Below are 20,643 nucleotides of genomic sequence, written 5' to 3' on the forward strand. Positions count from 1 at the left end.
TGCAGCTCTTCTTCAGGAGTGGACAATTTCCCTTGATGAGAAACTCCAGTCCGATGTACGTGGAAGGATCATTGGATGCCAAGCGCAAATGAACACTTTTGACTTCTTCTTCGGGTTGAATTTAGGACAGCGGATGTTTCTCACACAGATAACTGATCAAGAACCTTACAGCAAACAAAGATGTCAGCTCTAAGTGGAAAACGAGTAGCTTGTCTTACAAAAGACGTTCTGCAGAAGATGCGAAACGATACGAGCTTCAGATCATTTTATGATGTAGTTTTACTGAAAAGTAAAAGCTACCCCTCCATGAGTGGACCGATGTTACCAAGGAGAACTCGCGACCCAAGAAGAATTGAAATTGGCACTGGAGAGCCAACATATCCTGTGACCGCACAAGACTATTACAGGCGAATATACTTTGAAGCTATTGACTTGATGATGAACGCTATTGACCAGCGGTTTGACCAGCAAAGCTTTGATACGTATGCAAAGATGGAGTCTCTCTTAATTAAGACCCTCAATTCGCAGGACAAATCCGAAGAGCTAAAGTTTATGGAAAAGCTGTACAACGATGATGTTAATATTTCAGTGTTCACCGCCCAGATGGAAATTTTTCAAGTGCTGCTGAAGGATGGTTTTTATTTTTGTTTTGGCGACATCATAGTAAAAATTAAAGATCTACCCAACCCAGAACGGGAAATGATAAAAGAAGTTATCATGTTACGTAAGCTGATTCTCGTAAATCCAGCAACCAGTGCAGCCGGTGAAAGATCCTTTTCGACTGCCCGGAGGCTAAGAACATGGCTCCATTAAAGAATAAACTAGGAACGATTTAGTAACCTGACAGCTTTAAACATACACATAGAAATAATGCACAGGCTTTCCTCCATTGACATCACAAACGAATTCACCGACCGCAACTCAAACAGAAAGCGTAATTTTGGCACTTTTCGAGTAAACGATGTATAGTAACTTTAATATCATTCACTAAATTATTTTCAGTTACCGCTTTGTTTTGTTGTGTAAATAGTTTGAATGAATAATTAAACAATTATTGAACTCGGCTTTCGTATGATATGAAGATATACAGATCGCGGAGGGTGTTATCCACCGGGCTCAAGCCTTCGGCTTTGGCGGATAACCCCCTCGTTCTGCATAACTCTTCATATCATACTCAGCCTCGTGTAATACTTGCTCAGTAATTATACAGCGTTGAGTTCAAGGCAGCTCAAGCAAAATCGTTGGATTTCTGGCTTATTTATAGTAATTAAAGGTTGATATCAGTAGTATAGCATAACAATCTATGATATTTCAATTTAGTGATGGTGAATTTTCAGACCCGATAGCCACATCAATGAAGATGTGAAAAAAAATCACTAGTTTTATCGTTTTAATAGCATTCTCCGTCACTTAAGAGAAATTGAATAGAAATCCACAAGCATGCCCCCCCCCCCCGCCCAAAAAAAAAAATCCCTTCACGCATTCTTCTTTAGCACCCCCCCCCCCCCCCCTCGAAAACGTAATGCGCGGTCCTTGTGTGGAGAATCCAATTGTGTTTGCGATGACATAAACACGTACATGGTAAGTTTCTAAGATCCATTAGGTCCATTTGCAAATGTGTTAGGAATTCTCTTGCTTCCATAGGGGCTAGCACAGGCTCTTTTTGCCTGCTAGTGATCGACTTTTGTTCTTTGTGTAACGAGCATTGACACAAAGAGTTGTACTACTTCTTGGGATACTACTGATTCGTAGTTTCGCTTGATATACTTGTCCATCGTGTCTCTTCCTTTGTGCGCAATAAATCTTTGGCACAGAACTTGGTCTAGTTGACATTTTTGAAAAATGTCTTTTCCGTTCTTGGATAATATTTTGCCACCCTCCAGTTTCCATCCTTTTCTTTTGATAATTGCTACGTCTTGACTTGTCAGATTTGTTCTGTCCTTGCTGTCTTCATTACGTGTTTCTAACCACGTCACTGCACCGTTGTAAAAGTTGTCGTCAATAAAAGGGGTTATTTTGCTTGGTTTTGGCTTTTTGGAAGCTTTAACTTCAGCCAATTTTTGGTAGAATATCTCTGAATCAACAAAACCTGTGTTAGCCATTTTACGAACCGTACAGGGCCACGCATTGCGCACGAGTAAACTTTTGTCATAATTTATTATGACCGAGAAGAGTCTGGCCCCTCTTGCACCACGAGAAAAGTATCTGCTATTAAAATTAATGACGTCTGCTTGTCCAAGTCCTGTGTGGTTTAGCGGTTAGTTGCGGCTAAGGACTCAATGCTAAGGGATGTCAGAGGCGCCCGGTGTAAGTATAGTTCAAAGCGATTTCTTTCTCTCATGTAAACATTGGAATTGAATGGGTCAAGGATACGTAAAGTAGTGGTAGGTATGACGAATGGATCAAGGGATGAAAGGTTAAGAGGGATAGGGACAGAAAGGGAGAGAATAGAGAGGAAAGTGGGAGGATAGAAAGGCGATTTTTTTTTTGTTTTGTTTTCAACCCCCCTAAAAGAAACCGTGCCCCCTTTTTTCAACCACACCCCATAAAGAAAATCCCTTTTCAAACAGTTGCTAAATGACCTAGGTTAATTAAATTCACCTAGTTTGATTTAAATGGACCTAAATTTAATTTCAACCTGTAACATATATATTACGAAATATAGGGAAAGAAATTTACGACGGAGAATTCCCCATTCTTCAAATGGAAACTTTAATCCTTACATTTGTTGGTTCTCTACTCTACACCGAGAGGTTTTCTCTAGGTACTCCGGGGCGTTTTCCATTTACAAAAAATTTCCGGAAATTTCGGTGGAAATTTCCATCGGGTGAAAAACGTGTTCCATTTAACTCAGGTCCGTTCGTCGCCCAGTGATTGCGATTTCACGCGCTAAAATTTCAAATGTAGCCGTGAATAGCCTGGAAGTGGTAAGACCTCTCAAAAGTTGTAAATGGAACACACATTTCCATCGGAAAGTTTCCAACGGGAAAACAGGACTACCTTTTCAGAACTTCCGTTTAGTCCGGAAATTTTCCAGTGGAACGAACCAAAAACGTGTGTTCCATTTACGTCCCAACCGGAATTTCCGGAATTTCTTGGTAAATGGAAAACGCCCCCGGTTTCCCCTCACCTCAAAAACCAACATTTGACTTGATTTGTGTTAATTGTTAATTTCAGTTTATAGTGTCCCCAATCAGTGCTTCAGCGCTAGAACGGCTAGACACTTAAATAAGGTCCCTTTCCTTTCACTCCATGTACCGTGTAAACGGGACCTTGTTGAAAAAATGTTACGTGACATTAGTAATGTATTTATTAAACATGCAGTCTGTAATTAAATGATTCAGATTTTCAAAACAAAAGTTTCTTACTAGTTAATAACATCCTCTGCAAACCTGTGTTTTATTCTTTCCAAAAAGATTCACCCAGAATCCACAAAATATTAGAAAAAAAGCGTAATTCTCTTCCTAAACGGGATACAAATTTTTGCTCGTTGTCACTCTATTGATAGATTTTGATAGATATGCATGTGCTTTGTGATATCATGTGGCTTTTGTATCATGTGATAGCTAACCGTCTTACGTCATAAAAGGGAAATCCCCTTCACTAAGATCGACTCTGCCGAACTCCTTCAGTGCCTCCTGGGTCTTGCGAGGTAAGTGATCGAAGTTTCTTTGATGTCTCTCAGTTTGTCTTGATACAGTTTCATTGATTCCAATGACCTCTTTCAAGGCTTTGAAAACAAAATCAGCATCGGTCTTACTTTAGTTTCAGTTTCCGTCTTATTAGAGATGATGCACAGCGACGATATGACTTAAAGATGCCCATTACAATTGTAGAAATTGAGGCTAACCGACGTTTCCTGTTTCATCTTCAGAGAAGAGTCCACCACTGAAGAAAAAGGGAGGCAAGAAAAGTACACAATTAGAGGTATGAATTATGGTATTTTCAGCTTTGTAATTCCTTTCTGACATCAGGAATTGTTATTAGATGATATGATTTCAGTTCTTCGATAGGGCTAATAGCTTACCTCGGTTAATGTGTTTGCTGTTGTGCCCTGATACACCTGGTGTTCTATTTCTTCACTTTCTTCACGCATATTTTGAATCAGAGAGTGGTGGATAAGAGCAGGGATTCTGAACATTGCCAGCCATTATTTTGAAAGTTACTACATTATTTCTGCTACACTGATTATCCGTTGTTATGAATGAACCATTCAGACTTCAACCGGGCGGCAGAAACATTTACTTGTTTTGTCTCGTACTTGGCAAATTTGAATCACTCAAAAAAAAAATATATATCTCTTCCACCCTCGCTGAAGCGTCTTGTTTGTCACTTCACTCGTTCATTTCATTGAGCTCTCTGTCTGATGAATATCGATAAACAGGAAGTTCGTAACACTCTTTTAGTTTCTGGTGAACATCGATAGACAGGAAGTTCGTAACACTCTTTTAGTTTGTGCGTTTAGACATTTCCGGAGTATTTTCAGTAATTAATTGGAGTATTCGTGTGAAATGAATCTTTTTAGATGCTGATAAAGCCTCTAGAAATCATGTACAACATTGAAGTTTTTCCTAAATTGAAAGTTTCAGCTTATATTTAGTGCAAACCGGACCTTTCTTTTGTCACTTCACTCGTGCATTTCACGTGAACAGGGCATTGAGGTACTCTGCTTGATAAACAGGAAGCCTCATAATACTCTTTTTCTCTTGATTGAGAGCTGAAATCGAGCAATATTAATTTATTTTTTAATAAGCTGATCGAGAGGAGGGCGAAAGGCCAATTTTGCCTTCTTGTTCACTCCTTCTGTGAAATTCTCGAGTGATACAATTCAACACTGCACTTTTAGGTCCTTTTATTTTTAGCGCTAACCGTCTTACGTCATAGAACTGGGGAAAAACCCTGGGAAAAACCCCTTCACTCTGTGAGAGTTTTTAGTAAATCGACTCTGCCGAACTCTTTCAGTGCCTCTGGGGTCTTACAAGGTAAGTGTTCGAAGCTTTTTCTTTGATGTCTCTCAGTTTGTCTTGATCAGTACAGTTTTATCGATTCGAATGTTCTCTTTCAAGGCTTTGAAAACAAAATTTGCATCGGCCGTTCTTACTTTAGTTTCAGTTTCCGTATTATTAGAAGTGATGCACATCGACGATATCATTACAATTAGAAACTGAGGCTAACCGACTTTTCCTGTTTCATCTTCAGAGAAGAGTCCACCACTGAAGAAAGAAAAGTCAGTCCAACGTGAGGGGTATGAATTACGGTATTTCAGCTTTAGAAATGATGTGATTTCAGTTCTTCGATAGGGCGAATAGTTTACCTCGGTTAATTTTCTTCTCTGATTACTACTAAGTGTGTTTGCTGGTGTCCCTTGATACACCTTGCGTTCTATTTCGTCACTGTGATTTAATTCACGCATTTTTTGAATCAGAGACCGTGGATAAGAGCACGGATTCTGAACATTGCCAGCCATTATTTTAAAAGTTACATTACTTCTGCCTATGATTTTCATTGACACTTTTATAAGGCGATAGCCATATCGTCAGTTGAGGATTAGCTCTGCTTAGACAGAATTAGGAATTAAAAGTGTGTGATAGGGCACAATTGTAGCCTCCGAGTTGCCTCCTAGCTAAAGTGCCATCTGAAAGCTTCAACGCGACAGCTGTTTACTACCGGATATAGGCTTGATCTACCTTTTTGGTATGAACTGGCTCCCTTTCATCATTTCTTTCTGGTGAATTAATACTAGGAGCGATGCCATAGACACATATATCAAAAAGGCTTCTTATAAAAAAAATTCGCTGTTGATCAGGCCGGGAAACCCCCTGGGTTTTTTCCCAGGGAAAGTACCACAATGCACTGTTCAAGTTAAATACACTAATGATCAAAGTGACACCTGAATAACGCGACTGTCATGAAACCGCATAGTTTGCATTTGGGAAAACTCCGAAGTATTTTTGAATTTGATTTACCAATGCAAAAAGGGCTAGGAGAGATACATGTGAATGACGGCAGGCGCCAAACGACAGGTTTCTGTCTGTCATTTCTCTTTTTCCTAATTTTTCTCTGTTTTGAAAACTTGCTCGGCAGCTGTACCAAGCAAACAGTAAACTGAAATCGACCAAGTTTCATTTTCCTTTTTGGCAAAACACATTTTAGCCAGGCGTTTGCCATTTAATTTCTCTGAAGATAGTCCTGATAACCATGATGATGAACTTGATAATTAATAGTTCTTATGAGGAGTTTCAAAGATGACTGTGAGGAGACAGTACTGTGATAGTGTTAACCGCTTCATTTACATTGCAAAACTGAATTAGTTAATACTGGTTAATACATGATGGCGCAGATGGCGCATAGGTAAGTGACTGGTTTTTAAGGATAATCAATGTGCAAGTGCTTATGAGAAAATTGTCATCAAATTAGAGAGTTTGTGATCGAAATTAACAAATTTCCGTAAAGACATCCTTGCAGCTATTTTGTCAAAAAATTCGTTAATGGCTTCCTGGGGCCGGTTGCTCGAAGCGTGGTTAGCGCTCTAACCGTTGGTTAAGAGGTATTAAAACCTACAGGTTTCCATGGTATCTAACACTGGTTAGCGCTAACCATGCTTCGAGCAACCCGGGCCTGGACTGTAAACGACGGTATTCTTTGTGAGGAGATACCAATTCAGTATATCTTTACCGCCGCTAATTTCACTGGAAGACCGATTTAAAGCTGCTACAGAACCGCCACTTTGGGTTAGCCTTTCCGATTGTTTTCTTATAAGCTTGTTTGTGTTCTTTTTTTCTAAACCTGTCCCAATGGGGCCCCGTGACTGAAGTAGCTAGCCAGCTACGTTTTTTTGTGAAGAGCAATGAACAGGATTCCTGCTCGAAAGCCATGGTTTCAGATGTTCAGTTCTATGTAACCTCTGAATTTTGTCTTTGTTTTTGTTTGAGTGGTTTAAAAGATCTTATCATCTCTCATTTCATATGGTGAGTATACGATATGTCAATCCGAAGGTATATATATGTATTCTTTTTTATGATTAATTCCATTATATGCGAGAAAACCATGCAAATTATAGTTCAGGGTTTTCGATAGCTTTTCAAAGTACTGGGTTTGATAATGAAAGTATCGGAGAGCGGAGAGGGTTATTTTCCGTAGAAAGACCGATAGAAAGTGGCTTTGAAGCGAATCATCAAGGAGACCTGTTCCCCCCCCATTTATAAATTACTATGAATGAAACTCTCAGAAATGATATTTGTATGCATTCTTAAGTTTGGAAAACAAATAAGGAAACTAAACTTATCGTGGGAATGACATATCGATTGTTCTGTTGTGGAAGCAACATGAGGCAATGTGACTTCTTGTTAGTTTGAAGGATTTGTTGCGCGTGATTGTAATGTGTTTCTTCAGCCCATGGCTTCCTGAGATACATGTATCCAAGTCCAAAAAGAAGAAAAAAATCCTGCTTGTGCAGGAATTTAAATAATCCCCCTTCCTTAGAGATCTTCATACCACTCAAAGAAAATGCAAATTAAAGGAAATGAAGAAGCTGTTAAGCCTCTGAATCAAATCTGAATCTGATCAGTAGCTAAAACGATTACCTCACTGCCACAGTAAGGTTAAGGTAAAGTCTGCTTACAAGCCAAGTGGCCCATTAGGCCGGAGCTTATCCCGGTTTCTGTAGCACTAAGCGACTAGGAGAATTTCTACTCCCCCCTGGATGGGATGCTAGTCCAACGCAAGGCTACCCCCAGCATTAAATTCGCCGGTACCCAATTGTACACCTGGGTGGAGAGAGGCATCATGAGAGTAAAGTGTCTTAATCAAGAAAACAACACGATATCCCCGGCCAGTGCCCGAGCCCGGACCACTCGATCCGGAGTCGAACGCACTAACCATGAGGCCACCGCGCCTCCCACCACTCCCACATTAGAGGTAAAGAAATCATACAGATTCGTTTTGGGGTAGTTTTCCGGAGTAAAGATGTCCCCGTTATTTTCACACACAAAACTGATAATCTTATCGAGAATAAATCAATAAAATCACGGGTTTTGTTTTCAGATAAAGAGAAAATGCGTATAACTGATCTTCCACGTGAGACATTTGACGAAATGTGCAGCGTGTTGGGAAAGGAGACCACGATAAATTGGAGAAAACTGATGACAGAAAGTTTTTGTTCACTCTATTTGCCAAAGCATGTCGAAGAGATTGGGCAGAAGCGTTCCCCAGCTGACGCATTACTAAATGATCTTGCTGATCGCGAAGTACCCTTAGAAGATCTTCTTCGGGAATTGCAAAAACTAGGCAATAAAAAAGCAGTTTCCATAATCATTAAAGGTAATCAACTTAGTTGTCTCTAGCTTTATGTGGAAATCAATCTTTTGGAGTAAAATGTTTTAAGAATTATAAGTGATTCACTACTAGGTATTATTAAAAACTGGATCATTGGATAATGCAATGCGAGAGTTTTGATTGGCTAAGCCATCATGGGTTATGAGCCGTTATACCATGATCTACAAACACGGCAAGCATATGCGTGATTTTTTGGGCCTTTTTATTTTTATTGTAGTCTAGTTTTCTATATTTTGGGGGCGTTTTTAATAAAACAATTATTCCACTCGCGCTTGTTGGATATGAGATGATTATAGCCAACTCGGCGCTAAGCGCCTCGTTGGCTATCTATCATCTCATATCCAACGCGCTCTCATGGAATAATTGTTAATTATTGATTAGATTGCAATGATGAAACGAGAGTATTTGAAAGGGTTTATTGGCAATGGCTAATGCGTTGCATTTGCCTTGGAATCTCGAATGGAGAATTAAAGGGAACGTTTCCTAGCTCTTTCCGAGAGATTGTGGTTTCTATTAATGAGGGGCAACCTTAAACTTTACAATTTATAAATGCTGTTATTATACATCAGACTCACTATGAAAAATCTGATTGGTCGAGAGCATTCAATCAATTCACAATAGCTTGTGAACTTGACATGATAAATGTAATATCTGCTGCAGATATTACATTCATGTCAAGTTCAATGTCTGCCTGGTTACTAAGCCCCTTGGAGTGATCTCCTCAGAAACAAAATGGCTGAACGCTTTGCTTCTGTTTCTGAGGATGAATTATGTGAAAAATGTATAATAAAACAATTATGAATTCGGTTTTCGCATGATATCATGAATTATCAAAACTTCGTGTCTGTGCTATCTGCCTCAGCTTTCGGCTTCGGCAGATAACACAGACCTCGGTTTTGATAAGTCATGATGTCATGCTCAACCTCATCCAATAATTGTTTAATAAGAGATCATGAACGAATTTAATTGAAGTTGTTTAGGGTACACGTACACTAGAAGGAAAATCCAAGAGCTCTTAACAGTATTTGAACACTTGATCTCCGCCATTGAGCTTCAAGATATTTGTGTAGTGGTAGACAATTAAAAATGTACCGTTTTTAAATGTTCAATCAATAAATGCGTTTTCTTATTATCAGCGATCAAGCGTAAAGACTTTAATGGCGCACCACCTACTCAAACCATCACCCGTGAGCCTGAAGAGGTATGCGTATGATACAGAAACAACTTCTGTTACTATCTATCTACTTTAAACAGATTATATGATTGCCTGCTTTACTTCTTCATTGGAAAGGAATGACGGCTGGGCGAGTCCAATGTTTCGGCTTGTTCCCGTTTTCGGAAGCAAGCCGAAACATTGTACTTTCTCAGTCACTACCTCATCATGGATTGTTCAGAAAATAAATAACACATTCTGCTAACATTAGATGAGCTTCGTAAAATATATATTAGCATGTAATTTTAAATTATTGTTAACTTCATAGAGATCACAGATGTTCACAGGGTCAATGGCTGCATGATCGGTTTAGCCAGTGAAGCCAGTAATCAGAGAATAAAAGTGCTTCAGATGTGGGCAACATAAGGAACCCTATTCTTTAGACTACCTACGCAAGTATCTACATGGGACACCCTTAAAGTAACTAACAACATATAGCTCAGCTTGCAGAACAAGTGCAGTGCAGTTGCATGGTCATGGGTTCGAGTCTCGTTCAATGTATTGTCTTTAAACTTGCTTATCTAACTATGATGATCCTTTTAAGTATCTAGTAATTTAATTAATTATTTTGTTATAATAATTCCAACACTTTTAAGTGCTCCTGTGACCAAAAAATCAATTTTTATTTTTCTTCGAAACTCAGAACTATGTTAAGCAAACACTAAGCGACCACAGTTTAAGCGTTGATTAAAACCTGTTTATTTTAACTGGAATTTTCCTATTTAATGGTCCGCCATTACTAACTTTAAGTTCTTGGGAGAGTTGGTTTGAGGAGAAAATGACGTCAAAGGCTCACTTATTTAAGAATGCAATGCGTCTGTGCGCCAAAGAATTAATATGCAGCACGGGAGTTTTGGGATTTCAGACTTTTAAACTCGTGTTTGAATTTATAATAAGCTGCAATTTATTTTAAGCTGAAATTTTAAGCCAGTGAACCTTTGACGTCACGTTTCCCTGGATCCAACCCTCTGAGGTCCAATCGGTGAGTTTTGAACGTGAGTAATGGCGGACCGAAGTAAAAGGCCTTTGGATAAAAATCAAAGTTCAAACTTTTGCCAGGCATGTGTTAATCAAACACACTTTCAAAATCTGAAGAAAGAAAGGAAGTGATTTTTTTATGACAGGGGCACTTTAATCATGATGTAGTCGGCACCGTCCATAAGCTTTACTCCAAGTCACGTTCCTCATCTGGTGCAGTTAATATATCTGTCTGAAAACAAATGATAATAATAAGTAATTGGATGATATTACCCACACTGAGTGTCATGAAAGCTAACCCAGTAATTTAGTTTGTCCAGTTAACATTAATAATAGAAGGCTTTAAATAGTCTCTGGGAACCGTGGGATATTTCGTGTAACTTACATGATGTAAGATATTTCGGATAGTTGACATGAAGGGTAGAAAGAATAACGGTGAATATAGGATTAAATGAATAATAATAATCTTTATTGAGGAGATCAATTTCACCGGAGAAGTCATTTACAAAAGAGTCCTCAAAGATTAAAATAAAACAAAAAAGAAAAATATAGACTAATATATAAATATATAAAAATTAGACTAAAGACTATTTACATTTCTTAATGCTGTTGTAAAACTAGCTAATGATGGGCTTTGTCTGATTGAAAGGTCTAATTTATTCCAATCGTTTGAGGCAAAATTAGGTCGAAGACCAATGGTCCCAATTTCTACTAGATGCACTCTTACGGATATTGTTTTTACATCTTGTATTATAATCATGTTTATCTTTATTGAATTCTATATTAAAACGATGTGAAAATAAGTTATTTAAACAGTGTGCGATTAGTTCAATCAGATTCATCTGGTTCAATCTGTGCACTGAATTCTAAAGGAACTAATAAAGCGAAGGCATTGTTCAGTTTGGTGCACCATACTGAATATTATTTTCAATATGCGTGCACCTCGTTGGTAGAGTCTGATGTCTGACAATGAACCCTTCATAGTTTCATTTTAAAAAACTATTTGGTTTTCCTTTTCTTAAACAGAGTACCGCGACTTCTTCACACAGGGGACAAACCGAAACATTACCTCCATATTCGATTGAGGAGTCATCAACCCATGGCGGGGACCCTTGCTATCCGAAACTTGAAGAATTTATGGAGCAAATATCTATGTTATTTCCTTGTATGAAACATTAATTTGGAGGACAGCTTACTAGTTACCTCTTACCAATACCAAGAATTGTATGTACTGATTGAGATTTCATGAAAGTTCTTTGTCACAAAGTACTTACCATTCAATAGGGAAAAACACTTTAGTTCTACAAAAACAAATATCAACCTTAGTTGATCGAGAAAAAAAAAACATTGTTAATAGCTATCGTCATGTCATCGTCTTAACCGTCTTGGATCTGTAACTGTAGCGCTACGTAGTTACTGTATTGTTATTACACATCTGTCCATCATCTTTATCACAAGGTTAAAGTAATAAAATTAAAATGTAAGCAATCTGAGTTTAGTACTGTGATGTTGTCATGAAATTTCACTGAAATGACAGAACGAGAGTAGGAGGAAAAAGGACTGAAAAAGGATGAGAGCAGCAAAAGATTGAGCTGAAGGAGAACGGAAATAAAATTCAAAGGAAAAGAAGCCGACTAAAGCGTGGTTTTGCCACACGAAAAAGTTAACATGGTGGAGAGGAACTGGTCTGAAAACTTTAAGTATAGTAAACTATATTAAATTTAAGTTAAGATAGTTATAGTTTAAGCTTAAGGGAATCGTACGCGTTCAAGGATTGTATTTACTCATTAGTTAATTAATTTAGGATTAGCTTATTATTAGTTTTTCCTTCAGGTTTTTTTCCCTCTATTGCTTATACGTTAATAAAACTGTTGTTAATTAGGTAGTTCATGGTAGTGTGTTGCGGGATCGAGGGAAGGGGGTTGGCGTTTTTCTTTCTTTCCTTTTTCCTGTTATTTTCCCCAAGGGAGTCCCTTCGGGTATCGTCACAGATGTAGGCACCTTTAGTTTTGCGATGAGAGTTGTTTTCGCACTATGATGTAGGTGGCAGTTGTGTTTTAATAAATGATGGACGAAGTGTTGAAAGAATGCGATTTTTGTTAGAAACCGTACGCGGTCACTAATAATTTGATGAAGTTAAAATGTAAAAGAAAATGTAAATGCTTTCTTTATAGTGGAAGTACACTTAGCTATCAAGCTAGTTTACAGGTACTCCACTGTTAACAAGGTGAAAGTAACAATTGGCAAACTTAACAGAAACATATTAAGAACCCCAACTGGCGGGAGGCAACCAGTTGGCTATTTACAAAGCATGGTAGAGTTGAATCCGGGACAACCGGAAACAAATCCAAACCAGAGGTTATAACGGGATTTGAACCCGGAGCAGCCGCGTGCAAACCCAACGCCCTAACCACTGGACCATACTGCCTCCTCACACCTTTCAAAGTAAGAAAAGTGGTTTAGCCCTAAGGTGGCAAAGCTTGCTACTGTCCATAGTATTTCTCCATCTACAGCAAAATTTACCGTAAAAAAGAGGGGAAGTCCCGTTTTCACAATTTTCTTGTGTGCCCAGAGACCCTCCGTTAGCACTAGTTTCGCCGGGAAGTTTCGCTGTTGTACTAGTAGAAACTCAAAGTGAATACAATTCACCAAGCCGGAAAAATAGAAATTGTTCACTAATTGCTGTTTACTAGACATGTCTAGAAACGCTCTTTGGACCGGCCTCTTACGACTGGTTTGGATATTGGAAAACGCTATTAGTAGGAGGAAGAATAGCTGATTACCTAAATATGAGATAAAAGGGCGAATCCCTGTTTTGTTTCACAATTATTTGATTTATTTGACATTGCTCCTATTCTGCGAAAGTTATGTCCATATGTTGTTTCCATGACCGAGCAGTCTACTTTCCATTAACTGACCAATCAGGTTTTCTCCTAGAATTAACATCGCAATATGACACGGAACCAATAGATTTGAAATAATTTTCATCCAAATAGGGCTGCGCCTCTTTAAAGTCTCTACCCATATTCCTGAACCTTTAACGAGCAGCTGTGCCGTGCGGTTATATCACTTGGATTTGACAGCACTTAAGTTTCATACTATAGCCGAAAAGAGTATCAGGATAAACACAATTTCACGTAGAAAAAATTGTTAAACAGCTAGCCAAACACACTGCCTCAAATTAATTTGGCCAAAAAAGGTCATTTTTCTTTTCACCCATTTAATTAGACAGAGCCAAAAGGCGGGCGAATGTGGTTACTTGCCGGATAAAAGGTTTACATTGCACCTGTGTTTTAAAATTGAGAAGTTAATTTAAAGACTTTTCTTTGATCCCTGCGTAAATGACAATAAAAGGTCAACTTTACAATTTCTTAATTTCAAGGCGTAGGAATGGTTTTAATTCCTTATTTACATTAGAAACTAATGATTTGAGGGATAATCCTGATTGCCATAGCAATTATCCGTTTTTAATTGACTTTTGATCAAGCTAGATGGTATAAGCTATCCAGCCAATGTTTGTATCCATCAGTTTCAACTTGAAAAAAGATACTCACATACCCTTCGAAAGCATAATTAGCATCTTGCGGTGCCTCCCTCCTTGCTTCAATTAGTTTCTTCTCATACATTGTTTCAACTGCACTTTTGTTTCCAACAGTGGAGTAAACTGCCAAAATATAAATTTTTACCGGAAATACAAAAGTTCATAACTTCATAATTTAAATGATCCATTCACAATTTCTTTCTTTATTTGAAAACTGTTATTCCAGTACATTTGGGCAAAAAGCCCTTCTCAAAACTTTATGGTCAACACAATCCCTTGACTTATTATGGTCCCTTGCCTTTGGTATGCCAGACATTTTGGCAGACAACCTGGCCTAATATGGCTTACCAGTTAAGATGTACTTCTCTTCAACATTGCCAATATTTGATGCCTGACAATAATTGATATATTGTGTCTCGGTCAATCCTGTACTGGTAAAACCCTGTATCGTCATATAATAATAATAATAATAATAATAATAATAATAATAATAATAATAATAATAATAATAATAATAATAATAATAATAATAATAATAATAATTTCACTCTAACGACGTCAACCGGACCGGAGCTTTTTGTAAAGGTGTCGCGTCCGGCAGGTGTCCTGTGGATCAGCAGCGCAGGCCTGGTCGTCATCCTGCTACTGCTGAACAACGACGGAAGAGATTAGGATGGTCAAAGGAGGATAACAAACGGCTGTTTGAATGTTACATCAGGAGTGAACCAGAGAGGCGAGGGTACAGAAAAAGATTGCTAGACCTATGGAAACCCCGTAATATCAACAACGAACTAACAGAAGTCACCGAGCAGAGATTGGCTAACCAAGTACGCCAGATTAAGAACAAGAAGTGACTAGAGACTGTGGAGCAAGAAGAAATAGCCATACGAGTAAAACATGAACATCAGGAGATTGAAACTGCAGAGCTCCATGCCACAGATACAGCAGACTATGCAACAACATCTGATACCCAAGAAGAACACCAACGTGAAGAGGAACGCAGAGTTTTCACTGCTGAAGAATTACAAGAAGAGATCAGCCCAGAACTGGAAGACCTCTGCGACAGGATCCTAGAAGTTATACAACTACAACAGAGAATAGCGCCAGTTAAGAAGATAAGGCAAGAACCAAGGCACGACCAACTTGTGTAAGGCTTTAATCAAAACAGTAACTCAACGAGCAAGCGAGTAACAGTGACAACATGGCGGACCCGAGGGAAAAAAACGAAGCAACGAAAAACACGTGAGCTACGACCTAGTACCGCTGACCGGTCGGGCGTGACTTCTTTCTTGGTACTTTCTTTTTTTTTTACGAAAGGAGGAATATACATACAGTGTAAGCATAACACTGGAACCGGAAACAGTGGAAAGTACTTAGATGCACTACGCAAACACTAAAGTAACTTAAATGCTACGGCACGAGAACAAAAGTCACAGTTCAGTGTCATAATCCAACAAACGCACAGGTGGACGTCTGATGCGCGATGACCTCCATAGTCCAGGAGGGGGAGGGACTGCTAAAACGGCAGGATGGCGGGGCTGCTGTGTCGTCCATGACATGGTCAATAGGGAAGGCCGAAGCTGGTGGTGTAACACAGCACGGCGTATTAGATAGATACTGGGCTGAAGTGGAGATACCAACAGGGATGTTAGGCAGCGAGGGTGGAGGGTGAGGTGTGATATCGGGATCGTCTCCATCATCCGAGTCGTGTCCGTGACATGGGTGGGAAACACGTAAGGAGTCGGCCAAGTCCGAAGGGGCCTTGAAGCACCCAGGAAGCTTGACATGATATCATGAGCTGTGTAACTGGGATCCGATGAACACTTTGATATCACAGAATGGAGGGTCTATGGCTACGACGAGGTATCGGTCGCGGGCTCGAGACTTGTTTCGATCGGAATGAAGGTAGGTCAACAACATCAATTAAAGGAGTAGGGCGCCTTTGCTGCAAGAGGGCTTTGGCAAGCACACTGTGGGGGTGGTTGGATAGACGCTACTCGTGCTGGAGGGCAATTAAATGGTCGTGGGCCAGGGGTAACTGTTGGTTGGAGAACTGGTCCCGCTGTGTCCACATTTCACGCGAGGAAAGGCCACGGGAACGAATTCGAGAGTACAAGGCGGAAGTGGCTACGGCAAGAGTAAGAGGAGAAACGACTCCGCCTAACGGCTCCTGACGAAGAAGTTCCGTTTCCAACTCCTGGACTGCTCTCTCAGCGACGAGGTTCTTGTTGGGGTTTTTGGCCTGGCCAAGCTCAATAGTAATTCTGTACCTCTTTAAGAGTGGGTCGTTGACTAGGGCCCTAAAGCCGGGTGAGCGCTTAATGACGTCTGCGGCAAAGGACCAACCAATAGCGTCGGGAAGTGGGGAAGTGGACTGGTCAATACGTGCGACTGGAGAGCTTCGGATTGCTGAGACAGCCTTGTCCAGATCGAGAGCGTACAGGTAGCGTTTGACAACCACTTCAACTGGTGACAGGATGGGTGGCTGAGTTGTATGTGAAGAGCAGTCAAAAGGCCATCCAAAGCTTGGCGTGGGACAATGATGCACTCTCTGGACGATGAGAGGGGTTCATGCATGACGCCGCACGACGAGGATGCCATCATGTGCGACCGATGCGACTTGTAAATACCGTTTAACATCCCTTATGTTGGTGAGCTTTTTGGAAGGTCTCGTACCCTGGACGGAGGTGAGCGTGTGTGCGGCGTAGGTCTGGGCACTCAGACTGAACACAAAACCAGGCGGTCCGGCTGGTGAAGGGAAGGCTAACGTTGCCTTGGAGGATATCTTGAACTGAGACGGCTCGGACAACAGAGTCCCTGGTACGAGAGATGAAGGAGCACACCTGACAGGTTTCGTTTTCACAAGCCGCGGAATTTCGGCTTGCAAAGTCTGAAGGGAGGATAGCTGCGCCGGAGACATGCCTGACAGAAGCTTGGTAGCGGCTCACAACGGACAAGAAAGTGGAAGCGCGGTGACTGGCTGAGAACTCTCCGCGGCAGAGCTTCTCGCATGCCTGAACACACGGCTTACTGTCAGTAAGAATGCAGGCCTTCTTAGTAGACTGAATAAGGTATGGGCTGAAGTGCTTCGTTGCAGCCGCAATGGAGAGAGCTTCTACCTCGCACGGAAGCCACATTGTTTAGGAACCTCGTAACTTGGCGCTGAAGAAGCCCGAGACGTGTAACTTGTCTACGCGCGTCACGTAGAGGGTGGCACCTATTCCAGGGTCAATGAAAGATCTCAATCGGGCGACAGTGGTCGGCTCAGGGTACGTAATCCTTGGCAATACAACTGTTGATTGACACATGGCGGTCTGTTGCAACCCTGTTGATCTTGACCCCTTTGCCCTCCAACAATTCAACACATCGGGTAAAACCCTCTTTCTCCATGGCATTGGATGACGACACTTCAGAGACTTGAACAACACTAAATGCTACGACATTTCCTTGCTCTTCGTCCATCAAAGTGTAAGTGCCATACTTGGCACAATGTCCAGGGCTATCACATCGGCCATCACCATCCAAATTGACAACTTCTGAACAAGTAAGTTTGTTAATCTGCCTATTTAATTCAGTTTCCCATGCCTCATTAACAACTGAAAACCAGTACTTCAATTGTGTGTCATAAAACACACTTTCACTAAAAAACTGAAGATTGATGCATGATGCAAGGCGGCTGATGCTTGAGAAGGTGCTTCCTGTAAAGAGGATGGCTGCTGCCAATAATAGGTTTCCCAGGGGCTTCCTTTTAATAACTGGTTGGGATTCCCACAGTTCTGTATGCCCATTATGGCAGATTAGCACAACTGATAGCATGCTCCCAGTTGTTTTCCTTTTTTGGTCAATGATCACGCCCCCACGTTTTGGACACTTTTTCAGTAAATTGTTCAAACAGGAACCGAACACAAGGTATTTTTTTTCACTTTCTGGAGAGCCATCTTCATATTCATATTCAGACAACACTATATCATCTTCGGATGACGGTTTTTCGTCATCTGGTAATAGCCAGTGGGGATCTAAATCTTCATCATCATTGTTATCGTCATCATCATCATCATCATCATCATCATCATGTATATCCATTTTACCATCAACAAGGACATAATGCACTGGTGGTAAGGGGATTGTATCAAACTTGTTAATGTCATAGGTTGGAAAAGTTACTGTGGGTGTATCAATGAGATTTGGGGGTGCTGCTATGGCATAATTATGGTCATGTGGAATCTTCCATGTGACAGCACTTGGATTTTGTGGGATATCATCCTCTATATAAGTATGGGAGGACACGTCAATATTTGCAGTACCACACACCATTATCATTGCCTATAGTGTTGCACATCTCAGTTTGAACCTCCACACTTTTTAGGGTAATGGGATCAAAACAACACTGAATTCCCACATCATGCATTTCTGGGATTGTAGTATGCATTTCCAAATCAGTGCAGATTGAAGGTTCATTAGTCACTGGGTCATCTGAAGATACATTGTCCTCGATGTCTGCAGCAAGTAGTTCTGAAAGAGCCTAAAACAAAATTAAAGTGCGAATATACAAGGTAATTCTTTTCAATTTACTACAAATTGAATGCCTTGAATTTGCCTAACTTCATTTTGTCAATTCTTCCTGTTTTTGGAGTGACAACTCGGAAAAATAAACACAGCAAATTACCAATCATAGGTCATTTGTAAGGTCGGCTAACTCGCCATTATTTTCCACGTAAACCCAGCATAGTATATTTTAAAACTGGGCGGATGTACACCGAAATATGTCACCATGAAACCATTGTTCATACATCGGGTCACGCGATCCCCTCGGTTCAGAGCGTGTGCAAATATCGACATGTAAGTGGGAAAATTTATTTGATTCATAGTAAAAGAGAAGCAAACTGACAAACACTAACTTCTCGATGCCTTCGTCGCTGAAGGCGATGTTCGCTTGATGACCGCGGCTTTTTCGCTTCGGGGCCGTAACTAAACGAGGATGGGATAGCATCATCCTTCAAGTCCCTCTTAGGTTTTTGCCCTATTAATTGTGCCCGGAAATCTATCTCGAAACAGCTTGGCATGAAATGATCGCTGCAGACGTAGTTGTTTTCAAGTGGTGGCATATTCTTCCGTCTGATTCTGTCGAGCCATGCCTTCGCGCGATCGTCTTGTGGGACCCTGTGGTAAGTCACCGTGTTCCCGTTTTTCTTTGTCTTCTTTGAATAATTATGGCAACCAGGCACACAACAGCTCACCATTTCACTTGAAACAATCAAAGTACAGTCGAAGATACAGATACAACGACAGGAATTGTAATTTAAGTTGAAGAATGAAGAAGCGGCTAGGAGCAGATTTGATAAACCCCGCGGAAAATGACGATTCTACGTCACCACGTGCTGCTGACCACTGACCGCGGCTCAAATTTTCTCCAAAATGGCGGATTTCTATTTGCATTTTCGGTCGTCTTTCAGGTACAATATTTAATTTGAATGAAACGATATGGGAATGATGTTATCAAAAATTGACACATGGGACAGAGGCCAAACATTCAAAATAACTTCAATTTTACCCCGGAGGTCCCCTTTAAGGGTTAAAAATTAATCATTTCCTATAATGGTTTACAGCCATTTTATTGTGGACAGAGGTCAATATTAAAACTGCCAAAGACTTTAACTTGTTAATGAGAAGGAGCTATATGAAGCCTTTCTGAGTGCAGCGTGGTTTAATCATGAGGAACTTAAGCCGACGCAGGAATTCTCGGCTGACGTCTCCTGACGGTGTAGATATCCATCAACAAAGGCTAAAAACATAACACAAAAGGTGTTTCGTATTCAGAAAAGTGTTAAAGCATTCAGGATCGATCAGATTGTACTGTGAACTTACGTTAAGATGAAAAAAGTAGTTAATTTTTTATTGAATGACCATATTTAGGGGCGAGATGAATTTTGTGGGGAACACAAATCTATTTCAGTTCGTTTGCGCGCATCGACAGTGGCGGTTAGTGCTGGGACACGGAACCATTTTTCGTTCTATAGGATTTATGGATTAACTCTCTCACCCAGGGAAAAATGGTACAGGTCGCCGTCGTCTCTCGCCGACCAGCACTACTTCGACGCTCCTCGCCGCTGGTGAGCGAGAAGACCTCTGGCATCCAGGGTTAAATGTTAGCCAATTTGTCGAAGGAAAGTTTTTTTAGCTCTTTCGAAGAGAGATTTGTCGCCTTCAAGTCGGTAATTTTTTGCGGGAAAATGGTGATCACGTTCCGAAATTCGGCGGGTCTAATCTGCAGATCGCAGGTCGCAGGTCACAGGTTGCAGTCATTGTTTCACCCATACAGAAAGCTAAACATTCTTAAAAGCTAACCTTAGGCCTAAAAACTTTTGTTTAGGCCTAATTAGGCCTAAGGTTAGGTTTTAACAATGTTTAGGATACTTTCTGTATTGGTGAAACAATGACCTGCAACCTGTGACCTGCAGATTAGACTCGCCGTCCGAAATTCTGGTAAAAACGTGGACGAAGCTTACGGAATAACTTTGGTTGGCCTCTGTGGGGGGATCAATTGAGCAGTCGTCGTCTGAATGTCATGGATTTCTGT

The 20,643-nt window shown here is 40.4% G+C and overlaps 2 protein-coding genes and 1 pseudogene across 7 annotated transcripts; 2 read left to right on the forward strand and 1 right to left on the reverse strand.

Annotated features, from left to right (window-relative positions):
• LOC138005428 (zinc finger MYM-type protein 1-like) overlaps positions 1-969 on the forward strand; it is a 1,703-nt pseudogene extending 734 nt beyond the window's left edge.
• A 2,666-nt stretch (positions 970-3,635) lies between these two features.
• On the forward strand, positions 3,636-12,613 carry LOC138007155 (uncharacterized). 6 transcript variants are annotated; one of them, XM_068853906.1, is made up of 6 exons: positions 3,636-3,652; positions 3,875-3,927; positions 5,200-6,968; positions 8,044-8,319; positions 9,471-9,535; positions 11,552-12,613. In XM_068853906.1, exons 4-6 carry the CDS (start codon positions 8,055-8,057, stop codon positions 11,702-11,704), a joined length of 483 nt encoding a protein of 160 aa, XP_068710007.1. In that variant the 5' UTR covers positions 3,636-3,652; positions 3,875-3,927; positions 5,200-6,968; positions 8,044-8,054; the 3' UTR covers positions 11,705-12,613. The 6 variants fall into 6 exon arrangements, with proteins under 6 accessions (XP_068710007.1, XP_068710011.1, XP_068710008.1 ...); XM_068853910.1 differs by lacking the exon at positions 3,636-3,652 and having other exon boundaries at positions 3,789-3,927; positions 5,200-5,245; positions 6,944-6,968; XM_068853907.1 differs by lacking the exon at positions 3,636-3,652 and having other exon boundaries at positions 3,789-3,927; positions 5,200-5,245.
• Positions 12,614-17,330: 4,717 nt separating this feature from the next.
• On the reverse strand, positions 17,331-18,380 carry LOC138005429 (uncharacterized). Its single transcript, XM_068851659.1, has one exon. It carries the CDS (start codon positions 18,378-18,380, stop codon positions 17,331-17,333), a length of 1,050 nt encoding a protein of 349 aa, XP_068707760.1.
• Between the last annotated feature and the right edge of the window lie 2,263 nt (positions 18,381-20,643).

The sequence above is a fragment of the Montipora foliosa genome, chromosome 6 (genome assembly GCF_036669935.1).
Source record: "Montipora foliosa isolate CH-2021 chromosome 6, ASM3666993v2, whole genome shotgun sequence".
NCBI classification, from domain to species: Eukaryota; Metazoa; Cnidaria; class Anthozoa; order Scleractinia; family Acroporidae; genus Montipora; species Montipora foliosa.